Source organism: Balaenoptera acutorostrata, unplaced genomic scaffold, assembly GCF_949987535.1.
Source record: "Balaenoptera acutorostrata unplaced genomic scaffold, mBalAcu1.1 scaffold_608, whole genome shotgun sequence".
Taxonomy (NCBI): Eukaryota; Metazoa; Chordata; class Mammalia; order Artiodactyla; family Balaenopteridae; genus Balaenoptera; species Balaenoptera acutorostrata.
This window is the reverse complement of record NW_026646374.1, coordinates 111410-132900: the sequence shown is the minus strand read 5'-3', so window position 1 is coordinate 132900 and position 21491 is coordinate 111410. Positions and strand designations below refer to the sequence as shown.

The following is a 21491-nucleotide window of genomic DNA, read 5'->3' as shown; positions in this document are numbered from 1 at the left end:
CCTTCAGTGTGTAGAACCCATCTCCTTGAGGAAGGATGCCCTCCCCCGCCCTCACCCTTGAACCAAGCTGGGTGGGTCATAGGTGAGGAGTGGCCAGCGGGGTGGGGAGTGGCTTGCTAGATTGAGAAGGGGCTTTCTCTGGACATCATTGGGACAGGAGACTTTGGGAGGGTGGGCAAAGAAGCAAAAAGGCCCAGTAGAAACATCGAGTCTATTTTAGGGAGGGCTCCCTGGACATGGGAAGTTCAGAGAATGGTGGGAGGTTGAGAGGTGGGCATGGTGAGAGAAGGTTGGGGTGTGGGGACGTTTGCAGGGAGAGGTTTCCTGCAGAAATGAGGAGTGGGCCGTCATCATCTCTGCCTGAGGGCAAACGTCACCTCAGTTGTCCCCTCTGGAGAATGGCAATTTACAGGACCTGGCTGGAGGTCAGGAGACCTGGGCCTCTAATGCAGCCGCCCACCTGCTCTGGGCTCCTGGGAAGGAGCTGGAGGAGGAGGTGAGGAAGGAGGGGGCAGGGAAGACTTCCTCCCCTGGGCCTCAGTTTCCCAGCTGCACAAGGTGGGGGAACAGAAAGCCCGACCACCATTGGCCATTAAGAAATAGAGGGCAGGTGGGGCTCTGCCTGCCAGGATGCAAACGCTGACTCCTCTTTTCCTTCTCCAGTATCGAAGCGTCTTAGAGAATTACCTCACAGACTCCATCAAGCTCTCACCAGAAGGCCAGTCCAAGAGCAGCTGCTGCTGACCTTCCAGACTCCCGCTCTGCACACCCAGGGACAGAGCATGCGCAAGGCCTGGTCATCCTGGGCCCCCAACAGCCCCACTGCCCGCCGAAGCTCAGATGGCAGTCCAGGCTCTGCGGCCAGAGCCCTGAATCCCTCACATCTGCGCGGGACCCAGAACCAGAGGGCGGCCCTGCCTCAGGCTGAGTGTAGAGAGGCCGGGGCTGGGCCCTTGAGCCTGGATGAAACCCCGGATGCCACAGCCAAACCCCAGAGGAGTCACGATTCCCTCGTGGACTCCAGCTTTCTTGCCACACGCCCTTCCCAGCCACACCCCTGCTCCAGAACGCACATCTCTGCAGACAGGCCGCTCTCTCTGGAGTCCTGTTATATTCTCCTACGGACTGGCCTTCCTCAGCCCAACCACCACACCCCCCAAGAGCCACAGCACAGCTTTGGACAAGGGTACAGCTCAGGCTCCCTCGTAACCGGGGCCAGGGAGTGAGGGTCTACCTCAACCCCTGGCAGCAGCTGTTCAGACCGGGGGCACTCCCGTTTGTCCCCTCCAGAATGCAGGACTGAGGGAGCGCAGGAGAAACCCACCGGGGACTGGTGCATTTCTCCCTGCTGGTGCTCAGGCAACTCCCATAACTCTCTTTGAGCTTCAGCTTATTCATCTGTCAAATGGGAGTCACATGTGCCCTGCCCACATCAGTGTGGTTTTGAGGACCAGAACCTCTGCTTGAATCTCAGTTGCTCTTGTTGAGATACATTTACTATTCTTTCAACAAGTATTTTTGAGTATCTACTATGTACAATGCATTGAGGTCCAGTGACAAATGTAACCAACCTTGCTCTCCTGGATCCGACATTCTGGCGAGGGAGAGAGGCAGGAAACACAGAATTTAAACAGGTATTTTCAAATAGCAGGTAAGTGCTTGAACAAAGTGAAACAAGGTAATGGGATAGAGAGGGACAGTTGGGTGCTGTTTCAGACGAAGTAGTCCATGAAGGCTTCCCTGGGGAGGTGACATTGGCTCAAAGGCTAGAGAATGAGAAAGGGGCTGCCACCTGAACTTGACAAAGAACATTCTGAGGAGAGGTTGCATCAAGGACAAAGGCCCCAGATCGAGGACAAACTTGTGTTCCAGGAACAGTAAAAAGATTAATTTATCTGAGGACTCAAGATTTTGGATCATCTTTACTGTCATTATTCTGAATTATTTTTCAGGTAAACTGCCTATTTCCTCTTCATTTATTAGGTCTGGTGGGTTTTTACCTTGCTCCTTCATCTGCTGTGTATTTCTTTGTCTTCTCATTTTGCTTAAGTTACTGTGTCTGGGGTCTCCTTTTTGCAGGCTGCAGGTTCGTAGTTCCTGTTGTTTTTGGTGTCTGGCCCCAGTGGCTAAAGTTGGTTCAGTGGGTTGTGTAGGCTTCCTGGTGGAGGGGACTAGTGCTTGTGTTCTGGTGGATGAGGCTGAATCTTGTCTTTCTGGTGGGCAGGTCCACATCTGGTGGTGTGTTTTGGGGTGTCTGTGACCTTATTATGATTTTAGGCAGCCTCTCTGCTAATGGGTGGGGTTGTGTTCCTGTCTTGCTAGTTGTTTGGCATAGGGTGTGCTGCACTGTAGCTTGCTGGTCGTTGAGTGGAGTTGGGTCTTGACGTTGAGATGGAGATCTCTGGGAGATTTTTGCCGTTTGATATTACATGGAGCTGGGAGGTCTCTGGTGGACCAATGTCCTGAACTTGGCTCTCCCACCTCAGAGGCACAGCCCTGACACCTGGTTGGAGCACCAGGAGCCTGTCGTCCACACAGCTCAGAATAAAAGGGGGAAAAAAAGAAAGAAGGAAAGAAAAAGATAAAATAAAATAATTAAAATTAGAAACAAAAATAATTTAAAAATTTTTTTAAAGTAATTAAAAAAAAAAGAAAGAAAGAAATAAGAGAACAACCAAACCAAAAAACAATCCACCAATGATAACAAGTGCTGAAAACTATACTAAAAAAAAAAAAAAAAAAAAAAAAAAACCAAACAGACAGAACCCCTAGGACAAATGGTAAAAGCAAAGCTATACAGACAAAATCACACACAGAAGCATACACATACACACTCACAAAAAGAGAAGACGGTAAAAAATATATATATATCGTTGCTCCCAAAGTCCACCTCCTCAATTTGGGATGATTTGTTGTCTATTCAGGTATTCCACAGATGCAGGTACATCAAGTTGTTTGTGGAACTTTAATCCGCTGCTCCTGAGGCTGCTGGGAGAGATTTCCCTTTCTCTTCTTTGTTTGCACAGCTCCCGGGGTTCAGCTTTGGATTTGGACCCACCTCTGCATGTAGGTGGCCTGAGGGCGTCTGTTCTTCGCTCACACAGGACGGGGTTAAAGGAGCAGCTGCTTCGGGGGCTCTGGCTCACTCAGGCGGGGGGAGGAGGGAATGTTGCTGGATTCTTTAGACTTTTTCCAAGGACTTTGCCTGTTACTGGGAAGGTGACAGCAATCACAGTGGACGGGGCTGTGAACGGGATGGGCAGGAGAGGCCGTCCCCTCACCTTCCCTGTTTTTTCTTGCTGTGGCCAATGTGATGCACAGCTGAGTTAGTGCTGGAGCTACAGGTCTTATTCTTGGATCAGGGAGAAGGCTCATCCTGTTGAGGATTATCTATAAGGAGACTGATTGGATGACCAGACCCTTCTGGTATCTTTTGTAGGGGGCAGAGTCAGGCCTGAATCAGCCCTGACTTCTGCTGTAGACAGGGCCGAGCCCCCCACTGCACCTATAACCTTGGCCCCCCTCTGCCCGTAGGTTTCACCCTCAACAACCAGGTACAGCAGACCATCACCATGCAGTATGCATGCAGCAAACTTGGCATCGACTTTGACAGCTTCCTTGCTTGTATGATCCGCCTGGAGACCCTCTTCAGTGAGTCACTCTCTCCTTTAACCCTATCTCATTTCTCCTGAGGTGCGGAGAGGGGCAGGGGGCAGGGCCAGCAAGCGGAACCAGACAGGCTTCAGAAATTGTGGCATCCTTGGGGGAGGGGAAGCAGAAACTAAAGAGGCTGAGGAAGCCCAAGCTGGCCACGCCTAAGGTGCTGCCTCCTCTGGGAGATTTAAAAAGATTGTTGTGCACCTACTACATGCAGTCACTGGGCCAAATGAATGAGTCCCAGCAACGGTCCTTAAATGGCTTTTAACATCTATGCCTCCATGGGGATCATATTGAGAGCGTGTGTCACCTCCCAGGGAGGGAAGAGGGGTCCCCTTCTGGAAGCCTATAGATGGTCTAGTGCCCCCTTGGGCTCATGCTAAGGTATCATATTAAGGGAGGGAGTTTTCCTTCCAGTGAGGGCTGGGAAGTGTCAATTCTAACGGGGAAAGCTCAGGGACTGGATTACCCACAAATGGGGCAACCACCTCTGTCCCACGACCCCATCCCCTACCTCTGTTGAAAGAATTGCAAGTTTCTACAGCTTCTGAGGGGGGAGATGGCAAAAGGACCTTCTCTGCTCACATCTGGAAGTTTGTCTAATTCGGCAGGGGGACATCTGCTGTCTAAAACCCTCACCCTGGGCTCTGGATCCAGATCTAGCTTTTCGGGGTACCTGAAGCTGAGTGGGAGCTGGGAAGGGTGCAGGGGCCAGGGGAAGGTACCAGGTGGGGTGGACAGAGACGGCTCCCTGGCTGTTCCAAAGTCCAGGAACATCCCCATCTGACTTCATTCCTTCTCTGGCATTCTAGAACTGTTCAGCCTTCTGGACAAGGACCAGAATGGCATTGTCCGGCTCTCTCTGGCAGAGGTAAATGGTTTTGATAAACTGCTTGCTGATGGTACTTGAACATTCTTGGATGGTATTGATGCCGAGCGCTGTTAATTCACACTGACTTGTCTTATTTCCACGCGGATACAACGCATGTTCTATGGCAGGCATTGCCAGGAGGAGTGTGATTGTCATCAATCTTTCAAATATTTTTATTTATAATTATTATTATTGTTGTTGTTTTAAAGGTAAAGCGACAGTTACATTTCAAATCATTTCAAGGATGCAAGCTCTTATTAATTTGGATGGAATTGTGGGTGGTAGGTACAATTTAAAGTGCCTAACTTTTAGGACCAGGCATCTTTGATTGACGTATAGAAGGATATCAGAAACAAAGAATTAAATTGCAACAAGGTAGAGTGCAGATGCAAAATAAATGGGTGTAAATTACTGTGTACAAAGCCCATAATGTCTTACGCTGACAACGTCGTGCCCTTCCCCTGTGGAGGGCTGCAGCCTATGCAGCAGGGCCTTTATTGACCTGTGGGGATGCAGGTGTGGGCATGTCCTGAGGGGCCAGGCCAGGAGGCATTGCCCTTGACCTGCTTCTCAGGCAGAGGAACTAGAGCATCAGGTTATTCCTGGCCCTGCCTAACTGTCTGGGTACAACCACTTCTTTTCTTCTCTAGAATGGGAATGTCATTGACCCCTTTCAGTGATCTAGGGAAGACCTTCCTGGAAGCATGTCTGTGGATGTCTACAAACACCCGCTCAATAGTGTTGAACCTGAAACTTTTGGAAGTCCCTTTGGGGCTAAGCTTTTCCTAAGTCACTTTTCCATGGGGCTCTGGCTCAGAGGGTAGTGACCTAGTTAAGGCTTTCCTTGCTTCCTCCTGCTGAGCAAGGCACTTACTGGAGGACACAGCTAGAGCAAGTCATACCACGTGAGGCAGGAGAGTGCCTCTGGCGCAGTCACACCAGCTCCTGAGGACCCCTGAGCTCACCCCGATCTCCTTCTTTTGCAGTGGCTGTGCTGTGTGTTGGTCTGACCCAGGGTTCTGGACATCAGTGACGCTCCCTGCCAGCCTGCCTGCCTCTTTTCTCCCTTTCTTTACAGTTTTGTGAACATTTATCCTCAGGGGAGCATTCACTGGTTATTCACCTCTTCCTTGCCGTTTGTTGTTCCCTGAGATCCTGGCCTGTCCCACTGGAGCAGTCCCGGGAGCCCGAGATCTCTTTCAGCAGCATTTAAGCTGATCCCAGAGCACAATGGAGAGACAGAAATTAATTAAAGTTGTGGGCCAAAATGGTTTCTGCCTTCCTCTAGTGATATGTAATCTGGGGGGTGCCCTGGGGTGTTCCTGCTTTAGAAAAGATGTTCTTGAGCAATGATGCAGCCCAAAGCTGCTGAAAGATGGGAAATGTGGGTGAATTTCTTGGAGGAAAGGCCTGCTATAGATTAAACTGCCTCCGGGGACTGCCTTCAGGAAAGGAGCTGCTCCCGCCCTTCCGAGGAGGGCGCAGGGAGGGTCTGCTGGGGGGAGAGGCCTTTCTTCCTCACACACAGACGGGAGAAATTGCTATACTGCAGGTCAGCATGGGCTAAAGGAAAGGAAAGGATAGGAAAATTCTTGCTGAGGGGAATTCTTACCTGACAAATAGCTTGAGGGGAAATGCAGTTCAGGTTAGTTTTGCTCATGGCGGAACACAGCGATCTTTGTTGTTGGTAAGAAAATAGGTGCCATAGCCTAGTGTCCTAATGGGTAGTTGGAGACAGAGCTGACTCTCATACGCAGATGTTGGAAATGAAGTGTACAGGAAGATGAGTGTCTTAGTCAGTTTGGGCTGTCTGAGCAAATACCAGAGACCAGGTGGCTTATAAAAAACAGACACATTTTCTCACAGTTCTGGAGGCTAGAAGTCCGAGATCAGAGCAGCATAGTTGGGTTCTGGAGATCTCTCTCAGACTATAGACTTCTCATTGTGTCCTCACAGGGTGGAGAGCAGAGGGGAAGCAAGCTCTCTCATGATTCTTGGAAGAACGCTAATCCCATTCATGAGGGGCCCACCCTCATGACCTTATCTAACCCTAATTAGCCCCCCAGGTCCCACCTCCTGATACTACCACGTTAGGGGGTGGGGTTTCAACGTATGAATTTGAAGGGGATACAACCATTCAGCCCATAGCTGTGACCTACTGGAGAGAAAACACACATTTATGCCTTGGCCTCTCTATTAGTCTGATTAAGGATTAATTTTTGACCTCCAGAAGTAGAGCTGGATGAATGTTCCTTATAGGAACATGATTTATAAGTATGGTATAACAGCCATCAGCTTTTTTTTTTTTGAAGTATAGTTGATTTACAATATTGTGTTAGTTTCATGTGTAGAGCAAAGTGATTTAGTTATATATATATATTTTTTTTCAGATTATTTTCCATTATAGGTTATTACAAGATATTGAATATAGTTCCCTGTGCTAAACAGTAGGACCTTTTTGTTTATCCATTCTATATATAATAGTTTGCATCTGCTAACTTCAATCTCCCAATCCATCCCTCCCCCCTTCCTCCCCCTTGGCAACCTCAAGTCTGTTCTCTATGTCTGGGAGTCTGTATCTGCTTTGTAAATAGGTTCATTTGTGTCATATTTTAGACTCCAAATGTAAGTGATATCATATGGTATTTGTCTTTCTCTTTCTGACTTAATTCACTCAGTATGATAATCTCTGATTGTATCCATGTGGCTGCAAATGGCATTATTTTGTTCTTTTTATGGCTGAGCAGTATTCCATTGTGTATATATATATATATATATATATATAAACCACATCTTCTTTATCCATTCATCTATTGGTGGACACTTAGTTTGTTTCCATGTCTTGGCTATTGTAAACAGTGCTGCTATGAACATTGGGGTGCATGGATCTTTTTGAATTAGTGTTTTCTTTTTTTTCCCTGGATATATATCCGGGAGTGGGGTTGCTGGATCATATGGTGGCTCTACTTTTAGTTTTTAAAGGATCTTTCATACTGTTTTCCATAGTGGCTGCACCAATTTACATTCCCAGTGTAAAAAGATTCCCTTTTCTCCACACCCTCTGTAGCATTTATTATTTGTAGACTTTTTGTTGATGGCCATTCTGACTGAACACCAGTCAGCTTTAATGCTGTCTTCAACTCTCCCAAGGCCCAGCGGGGGGAAGGGGTAGGCCCTTAACTGAAGGGGGCTGTGGGAGCTCTGGGATCTCACCCCTCAGGGAGAGGCTCTGGGACGGCGCCCCTGCAGGGAAAGTTCAGTCATTGGAGGGTGGAGAAGGAGCTATATTTGTTTGGCAGCCTGTGGGTCCCAGAAGTAAAGAGGTCCTTCCACATGTAGTCAGAAGTATGAGGGAGCTTTCATCACCTGGGTCATCAGCAGGACCCAGCAGGTGTATGTCCAGCTGCCCTCAGGCTGCCTGGGGATACCACCCAGCCTGCCCCTGTCGGCCCAGGTGGTGTTAGTCTGATGCTCACTAGCCGGGTACAAGTCCCTGACCCACACCATTGTTTAAAAATAAAGTACTACAAAGCAGTTCTCCTTTACATTTCGAATATAGCGTGGCTGCCTAAATTGAAAGGACTGTGTTATAATCAGCTGGCAACAGGTAGTTTTATTTTTCAGGCCTACAAGCTATTTCAGGGAATAGTCTGGTAAGCAAAAAAACCAAACCAAACAAAAAAACAAAAAACAAAAAACAGCTTAGTTACAAAATGGATTTGCTTTGGGGGTCCCAGTCTCAGGGAAGTGTTGTTCTGGGGACTTCTTACCAGTACAGCGTGTGAGGCCAGCTAAGGATCTTAACGCTGCATAGTTTTCCTCTTAAACACCTGAGAGTTTGCAGTATGCTCCTTTCTGCCCCCTGAATTAAGGCAGCAGAGGTGCTGCTTTTTGGTGTGGCCTCTTCATCGCCCCTCTATGTGGCTGCATCTCAGGCAAGATCAGCCCCTGCTGGACGGTGGCGCCTCGGCGCGGATCCCCCAGGGAGGCTCCTGCGCTTCCCCGGCCGAGCCCTCCCCACGTTATTGCGTTCACGTGTTTCACGTCTTCCCTGTTCCTGTGGACAGTCTGTGAATGCAGAGTGTTCCTAATTCCCCCAGAGCCTGGAACAGTGCCTGGCACAGAGCAGGTGCTCAATGAACGAAACCCGTGTCCTTTCCTTTGCAAATGAGGAGGTACTGTAGCATTTGGGCCCCACTTTGTTTTCCCAGTAGAGAGGATGGGTTTGCAGTGGTCCCTCACTGCAATTCCCGGCAGCCCCAGAGGGGAAGTGCTGATGTTTGGATGCGTTACAGCCAGCCTCCGTGGGCGGGTGAAGGGCTGGAGCGGGGGATGGTGAGAAGGAGAAGCTGTGTCCCCTGCGGGGTCCCCTGCTGAGCCGCTCCCTCCCCAGGCTCCTCCCCACCCCCATGCCAGGAGCACAGGGAGTTATTGCCTCCAGAGGGCCGCCTCCCGTGTCGGCGGGTCTTTGATTCGTGCAGAGAGTCTGTGGCGGCTCTCGGGTTCCCCACTTTCCGGAAGGAGAGTGAAGCAGCTCGGCAGGAGGCTTGAGGCAGCGGTGGGGGTCAGGGTGAGCCTCCTTCTGTTCCTCGCCATCCTCCCTCGCCTGCAGAGCCCCGCCACTTCTCTTAAAGGCCGAGCTTGTTTCCTCACTAGTCAACGTAAGGACACACACGCCACCATGCCGCCCCCAGACTCAACTGAGACCTCCGGGAGCATGGAACCTGACACCACGGCAGGAGGTGGTCAGGGGGTATCGAATATTCTGGGTAATTCCACACCAGCAAGGCCACCTCTAGCAAGTCCCCTTTCCCGTGAGAGCTTCGAGTCACGCATTATTAGCTTTCTGCTCACGTCACCGGCCCAAGCAGGGGTCTCGGTAGTTATGCACAATCGCAGAAGCAGCATTGAGCAGGGCTGGGAGAAGCCGGTGGCCCTGCCACACGCAGCAGGGGTCTCTTCCCACCAAGGTCCCGACAGCACCGGGTCGCATGGCATCCTGTGCGTCCTGCCCGGGGCGCAGCTGGCGGAGGCCCCCGCCCTGCTCGGGGCTCCCCTCCGTTCCTCACCACCTCCCTGAAGCCAGCCGCTCCTCCGGGCTGGGGCAGCGGGGCACAGTACAAAGTCCTGCATCAGCTGTTCTCACTCTGCCACCTAGGCTGACTTCTTGCCTCTCACTCCAAGCCTCACGCTGCGCAGCCTCTCAGATGCCCAGCATCTTTTCAGCTTTCGATGTTCCAGTTTCCCGCAGGCCCTGATCCTGTCATTGCTTCCTCTGTGGCTCCAGGACACGGCCAAACCCCACCCCCCAGCCCACGCTTCTCCGCTCTTCTTCCACGGGGGATCCCAGCCCCCCGGTCGACATCTCCCTTCATACATGAACCCTTCCCTTTGATTGACGGGCTGGGTTGACCTCGAGAGTTCACGTAATTGGACAGGGGACAGCCAAGACACCCCCCCACCCTGACAACCTCTCTCTGCACTGCAGAACAGACAGTGTCAGGAAGGACCTAGTGCGGGGACACCTACCTGCCACCTTTGCCCTGCTCCTCAGCTCCATGTTATAGACAGGGTGACTGTGGAGCCCATCTGTGTGATACAGACAAGGATGGAGAGAAGCGTCCTGAATCCCACCTGCCTTCGATCCTATCTGACGCGTACCTGTCATATCTGAGCTGCAGTCTTTGGGAAGGATAGCAGTAGTCACTTACTAGTGGCAGCTGTGTGGAGAAGGAGGGCCCATCTTCTAGTGGGGGAGAGGGTGATGATTTGGAGTTTGCAAACTGTAAATACACATGTTGACTCCTTACAATTTTGGGAGGCCTGTGTCTGCTTCACCCGTTGATTAAACATAGGGCTTCATGGGGGATGGAAATGAGGCAGGGGATATTGTCCCAGCCACTGAGTTATGAAGGTCTTGTGAAGGCTGATGGTCCTTCTCCCAGCTCCCTGCTGTACTCTGGAGCAGAGCCAGGGGTGCAGGCATGTGGAGACCCAGCAATTTACTGCCATCTGCTGAAACTTGCTTTTTCTTTTTTCATATTTGTTATATCTACATTCTTATATTTTATAAATTTATTTCTATTAAAATGATTTTATGTATTATTTATTTATTGTTATACATTTATATGTTTATGTACACATTTACATATTTATACATTATCAATATATAAATATCAAAATATATAATAATAATATATAAAATCAATATATATATCAATAAATATCAACAACATATAAATAAAAGGACTGTATACTGAAGTCCCATGTATTATCCATTACAGTGAATGATTTTTAATATTTTACCATATCTGTTTGATCATTTTTGCTGAAGAATTTTCCTGAAGAAGTTTTTGTGAAAGTACATTGCAGATATCATGACATTTTACCCTATACTGTGCATCTCCAGCAAAGGACATTTTATTACGCAGCCACAATACTATTATCCAACTTAACAAAATTAGCAATAATTCTTTAATCACATCTAATAACCAGTCTATATTCAAATCTCCTTGATTGACTTAAAAATATACTTTTACAGTTGGTTTATTTGAGTGAGGATTCAACCAGGGTCCTCATTTTTCCGGTTTTAATCTACAGCCTTCTTCCATTTTTGGGGGGTATTGAATGATTGATGCATAATTGCAGCTTTAAGAAAGAATATTGGTGATATGAATCTGCTCTATCTGCTTCTCAGTCTAATTAAATCTCATGCAGAGCGCCCATCCCCTCCGGTTTCCTCCCTCTCCCCAGGACCAGGCAGGATGGTCTGTAGGGACGGGAATCTGGGAAAAGGGCATCTAGTTTTCCCTCCACTGTGGTTGCCATCCAAGCCCGCCCGTCCTTGCCGGTGGCATCGCCTGCTGGTGGCCCGTTGGCTCCAGAACCATCTGAGCTGGAGCCTCCCCTTCTGGGCCACACCTGGTTTTTGTTCAGGTCACCTTGTTCTCTGACCCTGAGGTTCAAGGCTCCTTTCAGCCAGTGGGGTGGGGCAGTACTCATCCTGGCCCTGAGGACGCCAGCCCCCCGGGGAGGCCTGCAGACCAGCGATCTGCCTCTGAATATTCACAGAGGGGAACGGCTCAGTTAGTAAAAACACAGGAAAGCACATGGGAATTCTCTGGGATTTAGAAGGTATTGTGGTTCTGTGCATAGTGTAAGCCTTCAATTTCGGCTTGTTGAATCGAATTGAATTCAGCAAGGAAGAGAAGATTAGGAGATGAGAGACATTATCTGGTGATGGAATTCAAGCCCAAATGTTCCTGTAGTCACAGTTATTCTACTTATGCTCTGGGAGGGATTGGCAGGGAGCCCGTTCCAGAACCTCACAGACACCCATGTGTGGATTTGCACAGTGGGCTTACCCAGTGGGCACGAGGGGCTTCTGTTTGGCCCCTAAGCTACTCCTGGAGACCTGGAGTGGAATGCCCTCAGCCTCCTGAGGGCAGTGGGGCGGGTTCTCAGGGCGTGGAGCCATGCTCTTCAATTCTACTCAGTAATTCGATCAGGAAACGTCTTAAGCACCGACTACAAGCCAGGCTCAGGGCTCGCCCTGGGAGGTGTGGGGGGGGGGGGGTGAGGTGGGATGATGGGATGGTGGGTGGCGCAGGGATGAATAACAGAGGTCTCTGCCTCCCAGAACCTTCCAGGCGAATGGGGGAGACAGACTCCTACACAAGTAACACAATTTGAAACAGTGTAACATCAGTGCTGGAAGAGAGGTACAGAAAAGACAGGCCACAAGAAGAGAGAGAGGTTAATGCTGTCTCAGGAAAGGGAGCAGGTTTCCTGCAAGATGGGTAGGGATTGGGCAGCTGGGACTTCATTCAGTCATTTGGTAAATATTAATTATGCATCAGCTATATTCTAGGGATTGTGCGGGCACCAGTAAGTGAGAGGGAAAGGTGTTCCAGATGGAGGGAACAGCATGAGAGGAGGGAAGAGCATAGGAAAAGACAACAGCCTGTTTGGAAAAGCCTGGGCTGTGACTTTGAGGCCGTCGCTGCATCCCCCCAGGACCTGCTGGACCAGGAAGCAGCCAACTGCCTTCCTTGCTTCTTCCTGTCTTCTGTGCCAGGATCCTGCCTGGGGTGCTTTGCCCTTCTATATCAGAGGGAAAGAATTTCAGGCTATTCCCCAGAGAGGGCAGTATCCTTGGCGTCCTGAGGTTCAGGTTGCTGGGTAACGTCCACTTCCTGCACTCCCTGGGCTGGAAGCGCCCCCAGAGCTCTTTGGGCAGCTGAGAGCCATGTTCTGTGGCTGCTGCCCGGCACTGGGTCAAAGCACCTTGATGTGCAGCCAGCTGTAGCTTCTGCAGCTGTGTCCCCACCACCCAGGGTGAAGAAGAAAAGGCCAACTCGCGGAAAGCCCCTGGGAGAGGCCAGAAACATTCCCCTGGAGCTGAAAGCAATCCAGATGATTGGCCGAGGAAGTGCAGCTGGCCTCCCGCTTCCACCTGCGTTCTTGAAACATTTACTACTAATTAATTTCTGAATTACACAACAATGCACTTCCTAATTACACAGGGGAAGCACTGGCAGCTATAAAGGGGTCGTTATCTATTTCACAAGTGATTCTAATAGATGCTCTCCCAGAAATGAGAGGGACGGAGGAGCAGGGGTGGGGGTGGGGGGCGGTGGAGGAGGAAAGAGAGAGAGGGGGAGATTTTGGATTGAGACAGAAGGAAAGCCTGGCTGGCAGGTCCTCCTGGTCTCAGAGGAGGAGATCAGCTGTTTGGGGACCACAGCAACCCTTCCAGGAGACATGCAGCCGTCTCTGGCCTCAGAAGGAAAGCTTCCTCAGGAACCCTGCCAACTGTACAAACACCAACCAACACGGAAATGTAAATAATAACACGCAGACATGATGCAAACATAATTATAGCCAAGCATTATGAGGAGAGAGACTCACTGGGGACTGGCCATGTTTTCCTGTCTGTAAGTCCCATTTTGCATTGTGGTGATTAAAGCAGACTAATTTTTTTCTCTCTCTCTTTTCTATTTTGTTTTTACTGCCACATAGAATTTTGTGTGTGTGTGTGTATTTATAGTAGATTGGATAGCACATTAAAACAAGTAAGTGGCTTTCATATCATGTTGGAATATCGGATTATCAAAGGTTTATTAGGCTCATCAAGCTTATTGAGCTCCTACTGTGTGCAGGGAGGTATGCTGGCCAGTGGGCTACATGAATAAGGTAGGATCCCTCCTGTGGGTAAGCCTCTATAGTCTGAGGAGAGAGACGTGTAAAAACAAGTGGCTTCAGCATGCGGTGGAGACAGGCACAGGGAACCATGAGGGCACTAGCTGCATCTTGGAGTTCAGGCAAGTCTGTGGAACAGAAGAGAGTGTGAACAAGGACTTTCCTCCACTCTTACCTAGATCATGAGGGCTGGAGCCCTTCCCAACTCTCAGCACCTGATTTACAGGTCGAAGGCCAGGTATGAAGGCTGTAGGCTATGGGTGGTTCTCCTGAAGGGTGAGTTGTATCTGCCACGGTCCATCGGGGGACAGAAACCATAACATTTATTTGAACAGAAAGAATGAAACGCAGCAAATTGTTATCTAGGTAAAAAGTTATAACTAGTAATTGAATGGATAAAAAGAGTACTTAAAGGTACCGTGGAGGTAACAGCTGTGGGAAGCTACTGCGTCGGGCTGAGTGAACAAAGGGAAGAGGTTGGAATTATTAAAACACAGAAATTTAGAGAGACCCCATCAAGCTGAAACTCAGACCTCTGAGAAGCTGGTGTCTCTGGAAGGGGAGGCTGTACCATAAGGGGGCAGGTTTTACAATTGTAGGAATAATTGCGGAGCGGGTTCACCTGCTCGGGGCGCCCCTTGTTGGCAGAGCTGAATATAGAGCCAGTGGACAGAGATTCAGAAGGTGGGGAGGGTGATCCCATAAGCTGGAGGTTCGTTCATTCAGCCTCGATTTTTGAGTACCCGCAAAATATCAGGCATTTTGTGGCTTGGACCAGCCTTGCAGCTGTGGAGGTGGTGAGGAAAGTTTATAGGATCTGCTGTTGGGTTAGGTATGGGGTATGACTGGGAGGGAAGAGTCGAGAATGATTACAGTATTTTTGGCTGGAGCCGTTGAAGGATGGAGCTGACGGTAACTGTGGGTTTTTTAAAATATTTACGCCATCGATGATTATAAAGTTATGAAAAGATTCCATTTGAATTCACTGAGTAAATTAATCTGAAGAATGCAGTCTTAATAACCTGAGATGTATAAACCATTTTGAATAATCCAGGATATTTGCATGTTTCCTGTTCACTACTCTTATGAAATTATTATTTTCCCAGACAGGTCCTGGGAGTGGAAGTGGCCTTGTACACTCTGGGGCTTTACTTTCTCACAAAAAATCTTCTAGAGTTTTTTTGTTTTTGCCTTTTTGACTCCTGCTACCTACCCATAGGTCCCCCCCACTCTCCCCCCGCCATTGCTAGCTACTGAGGATTTGTCTGTCCTCACCTTTACCTGCTCAGAATTCTTCAGGGTTTCCTTCTCAATGTCTCCTGTTTTCCTTCTCAGTCTCCTTCTCTGGCTCCTTTAATGAGGTCAACCCCCAGATCCCCATCCTTTCTCCAGCCCAACTACCTCTGACTTGGTCTTGAGTTTCCAACTGCCTTCTGGGGATCTCCACAAGGTTGTCCTGAAGACACCTGAGGTTCTCCATGTTGCCAAATGAACTCATTCTTCTCCCTTTATACCTAATTCGCACCCCCTCTCCCAAATCCTTGATGTCACTTAATGTCATCACCTAGCCATTCTGGCTCCAAGCTCAGTCATCTTTGACGCCTGCCTCTCACTCATCCTCATAGCTGATCCATCACTGATTCCTGTCAGTTCTCTTTTCACTCCCTCCTTGTTTCCCCCTTTCCTTCCCACTGCTTGAATTCAGGCTATTCCCTTGTCTCGCCTGGCCTGTCCCGGTGCAGAGGCCTCTAATTAATTCTTCTCCTTTCAAGCTCTTGCCTCTCTGTCCCCTGCATCGGGAATTGCTTCCTAAAGCAATAGTGCATCACTCTGGCTCCTTCTCAGAGCTCTCAGTGGTGTCCTGTTGCCAGCAGAATGATAGTCAAACTCTTAGCACGGTGTCCAAGAGCCTCCTTGGATGGGTCCCAAGCCATCTTTCCAGACTCCACCCCAGTGTCATCACTGTGTTTTAATCATGCAGGATGGCTCGATATTAACTACAATCACCAAGCATGCTACCTTTGCTGGGGCTCTTTCTTCCACCTGTGCTTTCATTTTGTCCCTCCCCGGCCTATAAATGCCCCACCCACCCTGCCCACTTCCTTCCACCCCCCCATGAAGGTGAAGAAGAGGACAGTTTCTTTACTTTTTTCCAACATGCCCAAACTCAAATTATAGCCCATTCAGTTCGAGCCTCCCAGCCAGGCAGAGAGAGAATTCCGGGGCTGTGGACCAGAGAGGAAGGGTCTGCAGGACCCTGAACTTGAGCCCCTGAAGGCCCATCTGCCCACCCCAGGCACAATTTCAGTCCAGTCCAGAAGATGGTTTTCCACGCTGTCTCTCACCATCTCTGGAGAAGAAGGTGTTTCCCTGCAGTCTGTGATCGGCAGGCCCTTGCATGAATTAATCAGCAAATTCCCTGTATTTAGCCAAGTGACTGCAAGGAAAACCACTGCAGACTGAAGGGGTGTCTTCTGGGCTGTCTCTGGCCTTTTACTCTCACTGAGTTCCTGGCGCCCCAGGGTCCTCAGTACAGTCTCTCTTTAACTGGGTCTCTCAGGACCCCCTTCCTGAGTCCCTTCCAGCATCTGGAGCTGCCCTCCACCCAGCCTCATGCTAATGTCTCACCCCTGGGCTCTAGAGGAGAGAGCTGGGCATTCCTGGGTCAGTCCTGCTTGTTCTTTTCCAGCAGGGTGGTGACTGCTTCGTTGGCTTCTCTTTTTTCCCACGTGGGCTCTGGTGGGTGTTTTTATTTCTCTCCCTCCCGACCACACCCTCAGGCCAAGCAGACCAGCCCTGGGGCCTGCCTGCTCCAGGGCTGTGCCCCGGGGACGACCCAGGGCGTGTCCGTACAGCCCAGCACTTACTCATCCTTGGGCTCATCTGCTCGTGGCCTCTGGATTTTTCCAAGGGGACAATTCCTTAGGGGGACAGCTCTGCGCCAACAGGGGATTAGAGGCTCCCCCTCCTCAGCCAGAGGAGGAAGAGATTGCACTTCAGAAAGGCCTCCTGGCAGCTTCACCCGGAAGGTGGACGTCATTATGGGGCTTGGAGTCCTTGTCTTGGCTCTGTCATAAGCTGTCCAGTGATCTTAGGGAAGTTGCCTCGCCTCTCGGGGCCTCATGAAGGCTGTATGGAGAGACTTGTGTCCTGGATCTGTGTCCCAGTTGTGGTGGGCTGTCATGGAGATGTCTCAGGGCTCCTTGGAGCAGCTCCTGGGTTGTCCTGGGCACTCGGTGACGCTCCTGACGGTGCTCAGAGCGAGGCTGCCTCCCGCACGCTCGTCCTCCCTCACCACGCCCTCAGCACCTCCCTGGCAGCCTGGGCTCTGTGCTGCATGTCAAGTATGTCGAGTTGATTATTACGTTTGAATTCAGTATCCATAAATCCTTTTATTTTGTTTCACATGCTGAATCTCTGGAGCCCAATATGCAAATTTATGGAAAACAATATGCAAATAAGAGCATAGGACATCAAGCCTGCGGTAGAGGAACTGTCAGGGGACCCAGGCCCCTGCCGCCTCCACTCTGTGACTTTTCCAGGCCTCAGTTTCCTCATCTGTAATGTGGGGGAGCTGGGCTAGAGGGTCACTCAGTTCCTTCCCAGCTCCCCAAACCCAACATTCTGTGTTTGGAAAAATTACTACAGTGTCTACGGAGGGAACAGCTTCTGAAATGGACTCCTGTCTGCTGGGAGGTGGGCTACAGTGGGAAGCTAGGAACCCAGGGTCATAGGGCCCCTTCCAGTGGAATTTCCCGTTTGGCCTTTCCTCTCCATCCCACTAATGTGCAAAGTTAACAGCAATAACAGCTAACAGTAGTTGAGTTTTTCTATATGCCAGAATTTCTATGAAATGTTTTATGCCTTATCTCATTTAATTGACAGGGCATAGTGGCTAAGAGCAAGGGGCGTGGAGGTGACCATCTAGCTCCAGAGCCCAGCTCTGCCACTCGTTGTCTGTGTGGCCTTGGGCCACCTGGTTATTATTTACCTTTCTGATCCTAATTTTCTCATCTGATAGTGGGAATAATTATGGTACCTACCTCATAAGGTTGTGATCATGGTTAAATGAATTTGTCTATGTGTTCAGAACAGTATCCAGCATGTGGTAAATACTGCATTAAAATCTAGCTATTAACATTACAAATGACAGCCTTCCCAACACTCCTACCAGAGGGTACTGTTATTCCCGCTGACTGCTGAGGAAATTGAGGCTTAGAGAGGCTAAGGGTAGGTGGCAGTCTTGGTCCATTTGAGCTACTGTAACAAAGTACCATAGACTGGGTGAAACAACAAACATTTACATCTTACAGTTTTGGAGGCTGGGAGTCTGAGACCAGAGTGTCAGCATGGGCGGTGCTGGGGAGGTCCCTCTTCCAGGTTGCAGACTGCCATCTTCTTGTTGTGTCTTCACGTGATGGAAAGAGGGTGAGGGAGCTCTCTGGGGGTCCCTTCTATAAGGGCACTAATCCCATTCATGAGGGCTGCACCCTCATGACCTAATTATCTCCAGAGGCCCCACCTCCAAACACCATCACATTGAGGATGGGGTTTCACATGAATGTTGGGGGGACATGAACATCCATCCATTGCAGTGGCCAAGGAGGAACTCCAGCCCGTGACTGTCCACATGCGTCCACTGCACAGCACCCGCTGTTCCTGGACTGGTCCTCCCCAGCTTGCTCCTCAGCACAGGGTCCAGGCTCCCCTTCCCTCAGGGCACTGTCTCCAGCTGCTCTTTGAGACTCTCAAATTGAGAGGAAAGTGGTTAACAAGTCAATTCACAGATTTTCTCCTGGAACCAAACGGAGAGGCAAAGGGCAAAGCAACCAGTGAGGAGGCCTTTCCCAGCCTCATGCAGCTCTCAGGGCTAATGGCTGCAGCCCAGGAGCGGTCACGGGCAGACCCAAAGCCATGTTGCCAGCCACAGACTTGAGCTTTCCTAATGCACCCGGGCTCCTGGCACCAGCCCATGTGAGCTTGTCTCTACCCAGTGCACCCACAAACACTCTGGTTTATCTACAGGACTAATGAATTCTGCCAATGCCATAATCAGCAGGAATGGAAAAGTCAACCAGAGCTAATTCTTTCTAGGGTGCAATGTAATTACTTTAAAATGACTTATTTAGTGAAATGGTAATGACGAGGCTAATGTTATCTCCCCAGATGACGAGCCTATTAGCTGTATGCTGCTTCGGGGTGAAGCAGGGAAGCAGGGCTGTCACACAGAAGTAGAGGCCGTCCTGCAGGGCTGCAGCTTGATTGCTTCTGCTTCTCCTACAGAGCAGCGGTAGGAGGCCACTTCCCTCAGTGCCATGGCCCCTAGGGACAAGCCCACTGCAGCCAGGTGGCCTTCTCTCTAATCATCCAGGTGATACCACTGTGGCTGAGAGAGGCTGACGGATGCTTCTTGTTCAGGAGGAAGTCCGGGGGTCTTAGAGACTTAGGAAGCATCTTCTGTTCGGGCAGGCCTAGATTTAAATCTCATCGCCACCTTTCGACCAGTCGGCCATGTGACCTTGGCTGAGTCACTTAACCTTTTGGTCAGTTTCCTCACCTGTCAATGGGAAATGGCAATACCTGCCTCAGCCACTGCTCAGGTCCTCCTCTTATTGGCTGCAGGGGATATTCGAGGCGAAGCTATGGCCCACGCCGAGCACAGACTTTATGGACACACTTGGCTCTTTAATCTTGGTTTATGTGCCCTGTTACTTCTCTTTCTTCTTTTGCTTCTGCTGTTAATTCATGCTAGTTGGCCTTTTATGTAGTCTCATAAGGCTTCTTAACCCATTTCTGGAGTAAAGTGGAGGATAAATTACAAGTAGCGGCAAAGGAATGAGGATTAAGTGACAATTGCAAAGCGTCTAGCACTTTACGTCTTTCCCTCCCTCTCTCCCTAATGGGATCCTGTTGTCTGCTTCTCACTGGGGCAGGGTAGGGGTGGGGGGACATGGACCCTGAGGGGGGGTGGGGTGTGGGCAGGGAGAGCCAAGGAGCCAACACTGGAAGCAGAGTCTGAGGGGGCCAAGGTCTGAGCTGAATGGATGGTCCAGAGCTAGGTCACCACAGAGTCAGATGCAAAAGGCTGAGCCAGGGAATGAAGTGAGGAACGGGTGAGTTTAGGGGTTGCTGCTGACAAGGAGGGTCAAGTTGGGTGGTGTGGGTTACAATGGCGGCAGGTGTTTATGGGGTGGGTAGGGTACTTTAAAGGAGTCAGGGTAGGGGAGCCAGTTGGGAGCCCATTTGGTAACTATGCGGCACAGGTAACCTGGGAGGGTTCTGTGTGTCCAGGAGGGATGAGAGAGGGGTATTCTGGGGGCGGGGGAGGGGGGACTGATTGACCCCAGAGGGACAGTGCAAGTGCTGTAGGCCAGTGGGCAAAGTCTAGGGGACCAGCCTAATCAAGGTGCAGCGAGCTCTTCTCAACAGCCCCAATGGCCAAACAAAACTGTTAGAGTAGGCATCTCAGGGAAGCATGCCTGGAGGGCTGGGTGCCACCAGGCCTTCGATCTCAAACAGTCCAACAGCATCAGCACGCTGGGCTCTGACTCACCTTGGTAGAGAAACTGTCTTCTGGAATTTGCCCTGTGGACCAAGAAATAAGTGAGCATCTAAATGGATCGAACATTCTTTCTCTGGGCAGAAGTTTAGTTTTCTTAAGCCTGACAAAAATTAAGTATTAGAAGCAGTAGAAATAGAGAAGGTTTAGACAAGATTGCAGAAAAAAGTCAGGATATGTGTTGACTCAAAACTCAGGCTCTGAGTCAGATAAACTCAGAATCCCCATTTCCTAGCCGTGTGACCCTGGATGAGTTACTGTCGACTGAAAAAAATAAATGCGTAACCTAAAAGTTGAGAGTATGTTTTATTCGATGAACATTTTTAGGACTTCAAGCCCAGGAGACAGCATCTCAAATAACTCTGAGAGACTGCTCCGAGGAGGTGAGGTGAGGAGCCGGGGTGTATAGGAGTTTTTGCAACAAAGGGCAGGTAGTCGGAATGTGAAAAGGTTATTGTTAATTAAAGAAAACCAGATATCTCCAGTTAAGGAATTTAGTGCTTTTCTATGTATGGGAAGATGCGGCAGTCTGGGCTCACTGAATTTATTCCTTTGATATGCACCTCAGCTATCTGGGGCCAGGATCCTGTGTTTTCTCATCCTGAGTTCCCTCAAGGCTCACCATCTGGGCAACTGTAATGTAATGGCTTGATGGCTGCAACATCCTTTGTTTACTTGATATGGCAGGCATTATTTTAGTCCTCATTACTTAACCTCACCAAGCCTCAGTTTCTTCATCTGTAAAATGGGGCCATAGTGGCTCCGACTGGCCTGGGTTGCTGTGAGGGTTGGACGGGTTAATGTATGTTCAGCTCTGGGTTCAGGGGTGGGCCCCGATCAGACACTCCATCAATGTTACCACTTCTCATTATTAAAAGCAAAAATCCCATTCAGAAAATTTGGAAATGTTTTTATCCTTTAAAAATACATTTTCTTCCTCTACCTTCTTGACATCGGAAGGCACTTAGTGTAGAAAATACAGTACCTTCCTTTGTATGGTAATGTTCACGACTTCCACTCTCCTTTCGCTCATTTCTCACAACCTGCCAAAAGCTAAGAGAGGCCAGATTGCTGAAGAATTCAGTTTCTGAGAATTCCATTTGAAATGAAAATTTAAAACATTTTGAAGTAAATTCTATTACATTTAAAAATCTTGTGTGACTGGGGAGTCATTTACCTCTAATTTACCAAATATAATTATTA

At 49.5% G+C, this 21491-nt stretch overlaps 1 protein-coding gene across 7 annotated transcripts in view; it reads left to right on the top strand.

The window, feature by feature from the left end:
- The window catches only part of LOC103020603 (ras-related protein Rab-7b), an 85720-nt gene that overhangs the window by 28059 nt on the left and 36170 nt on the right, over positions 1-21491 (top strand). For 3 of the 7 annotated variants that reach the window (XM_057539562.1, XM_057539566.1, XM_057539568.1), the window contains 4 exons: positions 664-1952; positions 3535-3651; positions 4470-4528; positions 5515-5799. The exons of 1 other annotated variant lie outside the window; for it this stretch is intronic. In XM_057539562.1, coding sequence (XP_057395545.1) covers positions 664-744 — 81 coding nt within the window. In that variant the 3' untranslated portion in view covers positions 745-1952; positions 3535-3651; positions 4470-4528; positions 5515-5799. Of the gene's footprint in view, positions 1-663; positions 1953-3534; positions 3652-4469; positions 4529-5514; positions 5800-21491 lie in introns of those variants that run through there. 3 more of the 7 variants (XM_057539563.1, XM_057539564.1, XM_057539565.1) reach the window with 3 other exon arrangements.